The following is a 3,347-nucleotide window of genomic DNA, read 5'->3' as shown; positions in this document are numbered from 1 at the left end:
TATGAATAAAAGTTAATAATTGATACTTTATCTGCACGGAAAATTTTCCATGCACGATTATGACTCGTCAAATTTGTGTCATCAATACGCACCTATGACACGTGTGACTTTTTTGACCTCGCAATATAGTCAACCGATCTTCGTAATATTTGAGGAATTAACGCAGAATAGATAGAAGCACCGTCTTCTGTGCATTGTTTCCACTATTTATAAGTTTCAAGATATTCAATTTCAAATTTAAAAATCGTTTTTCTCAACATGTGCTAAACGTGCTTGTCATAAGATAGCACAACAGCGAAGAAATGTCAAGTAGAAACATAATGCACTGACAATAAAGAATCAAATTCCAAAAACAAACGAAAAGTACAAACCAAAAAATAATATCGACGGGCTAAAAACCGAATGTTTATGCATTATGACCAAAAGTAAAAACCAAAATTTCAAAACTATAATTCAGCTGGAAACTGTTAATTTCCAAAAGGCAAAAAATCGAAAACAAATACAGCTAACTCTCTCTATGTTGGTATCCTCTATCTCGATCTCCCTATCTCGATGTACCTAGCTCTATATTTGCCTGCATTATTCTTTCTCTATATCGATGTTTTTTTTTCTCTCAGGACAACACAAAGCATATACATAATGAGATGAAAATTGGCGATCAGGGCGCTAAGTCCTATATCAATATTCTGCATGTAGGGGCAGTAAAGACATGAATTGGGGCAAAGTGGATATTCAATATGTTTTCCTACGAGACTTTGTAAAACGAATTCATCTTAATCTGCATATAGCGAGGTTTTTAGAAATTACGCATTTTTGGGTTCAAAATTTTACCTGTTTTTTAAATACTTAAAATGCAACCATCTGTAGTACGGAAATCGTATTTTCGTGATCAAAACAATTTCAATTACATGTGGGGCAGAATTATAAACCGCAAATAAGGGATTCGTTCTCAAACAGCAAACTTGATGTTTTGCACTGCGCCTGTTCTTTACCTTGTCGTCTACTACCCTACTCCCCCCAATACGAGCATCTATATTCATTTCCCGGTAGTCATTATGATGTCCTGAAGGAAAAGTTGTCTGAAAGAAAATCGTTGTTTTATATGTCGATCTCTTCCTATGTCGATGGTCCCTTCAATATCGATAGAGAGAGCAGGGTTGCCAATATTTTTCAAAGAAATCTGGCAGTTCAAATAAAAATGTCTGGCGAAATCTGGCACTTGACAGCGGCCTCAAAGTCATCGAAGTTTGGCATGCATTTTAGTTTTCATAGAGTGTGCATCAATCGCTTTTTGTAAAATTTGAGTCATTATTATCCAAATTTTCAAAATGTGTAAGTAGGAGCTCCAAAACCTCTGGCTGTGCCAGATAAATCTGGCATAATGGCATCACTGAGAGAGAGTTTACTGTAGCTAAAAATCAGAAGCAAAACAATAAAAACCAAAGGCCGAAAGCAAGAATTGAAGAGACACCAATCAAAGTACAACATAATATAAGCTTTCCACTACATCTGAAGACTTTTTTTCAATAGGTCCAATCTGCAAAAGAGAGCCTCTCTTTGTTTACTTTCCCTTCCGCGATTTACTCGGTCACCTTTCTGATTTCCCGTCCACTGTATGCATAATAAGCTAGTAAAAACCATGGTCTTTCGAAACATACTGATAAATGTTTAAAAAGTTTAATGGTTTCGCGGTAATAATCGAAAGAGAAAGCGATTTGCAGATTGGACCTAATGAAAAAAAAGTCTTCATCTCATCTATTTCGTTGTCTCAAAAACTTTTCGGGGACATTGTCATCGACAATGAGTCTACATTGGATGGAACGAAATCAATGTAGTACGCATGGGTTTAAAATCGCAACTAGCTGTTATAGTCACCAATTTAATTATGTCTTTAGAGCACTTGAAGTTTGTTGTTTTTTGCGTGCCCCATTGTGGCATGCGTCCATAAAAACAGGTACGTTCGTCAAACTATAAACATGTATGGGACAAATAACACATTTTCGGGTGTTTAATATTGTGCCAAAAGGTGATGCATAACACGATGAGAACGTTTTTCGAGATCCAAATTGGGGAAACACACTTGTTATTTTTTGGATAAAAGCATCACGAGTTCCACTGAACCACATAATACTCAAACGGCGTTGAGCTTGACTACATCCTTCAAATCATCGGAGATATCTAAAGAAATGATTACATTAGCCGTGTGTGTTATGGCAGTTGTCATTAGCCATGTAGCAGGAGATTGTCCGTGCCAGCAGCCCCCAGCGCCACATCATTCGATTCACTATGAACCGCGCTACCCATCACATCGAGCGGAAGAAGCTACTTTCGCTGGTCCGGATCCTGTCCACATTGCAGATGAAATCACAGATGATTACGACTCAGATGATGCTCTACCGAAGACTATCTGTATTCAGCTACCACCCGGAACTCCTCTAGGACTGTCAAGGAGTATTCTCCAAAGATTCGTCTACGCATTGGCTGATACAAGAAACTCCAGGAGAACCGTGGTCACCCCAGTCCGATCAATTTATCAGATTCTGGCAACGCCACACCAACCACCGTCCGTCGTCGGTCAGCCTCAGCCTCCGGTATGTCATTCGCCACCTGAATACTCACAACAGTTGACATACCCGGATGGGCCAGTCTACCCACCAGGACCCTATGCGCCAGTAAATACAGGACCGGCAGCATTTCCAGGCTCACCTTACTCATCAGTTCCTACAGGACCTCAGCCCTATGCGCCAGTTTCAGCCGGATCGCCATACCCGTCCGCTTCTCTAGGGTCCATAGCACCACAACCCTCTGCGCCAGTATCTCCAGGATCAACTTTCCCATCGGTGGATGTTCCTTATTCTGAATCAACATATGCTGCTAATCAGATTCCGCGGTATCCAGCGAATGATCCACAAAATTTCCAATCAACTCCTTACGGGTCCCCGAATAAACCCAGCAGGGGATATTGTTACAGTGGTGGCTGTGTAAAGCCCTACGGTAATTCATAAGGTAGTTAATATTTTAGTCATATAGCTACGATAACTTATTTATTATTAATTTATTTATTTATTACGGTAGACATTATTTATCTCCATAGTGGAAGTAAAACTTTTTGTACTGCCCATGTAACTCCACGTAACTGTCTTGATATTGTGCCGTTTATACTTTTTAATACGATACATGAAATTTTTGGTGCATTCCGTTCACCAACGTTTTTGTATTAAAGTACTTGTACTGCCGATAGTTCTGATAAATAAAATACTTCGTTACGCAGCTATAGATGTACTATAAAATTCTAGTAACCAAAATTCGTATAATTTGTGTCAAACTAGAGAAAAAGATTCTGAAAA

The 3,347-nt window shown here is 39.0% G+C and overlaps 1 protein-coding gene across 1 annotated transcript; it reads left to right on the top strand.

The window, feature by feature from the left end:
• The first annotated feature begins 2,186 nt into the window (after nucleotides 1-2,186).
• Nucleotides 2,187-3,005, top strand: LOC131688067 (uncharacterized). Its single transcript, XM_058972219.1, has one exon. It carries the CDS (start codon nucleotides 2,187-2,189, stop codon nucleotides 3,003-3,005), a length of 819 nt encoding a protein of 272 aa, XP_058828202.1.
• The last annotated feature ends 342 nt before the right edge of the window (nucleotides 3,006-3,347 follow it).

This window comes from Topomyia yanbarensis, chromosome 3 (assembly GCF_030247195.1).
Source record: "Topomyia yanbarensis strain Yona2022 chromosome 3, ASM3024719v1, whole genome shotgun sequence".
NCBI classification, from domain to species: Eukaryota; Metazoa; Arthropoda; class Insecta; order Diptera; family Culicidae; genus Topomyia; species Topomyia yanbarensis.
The sequence above is the reverse complement of the archived record's forward strand: the minus strand, read 5'-3'. Positions and strand labels throughout refer to the sequence as shown.

Excerpts from the sequence above, each read along its gene's own strand:
- LOC131688067 (XM_058972219.1), top strand. The coding sequence starts at position 2,187 with ATGATTACATTAGCCGTGTGTGTTATGGCAGTTGTCATTAGCCATGTA.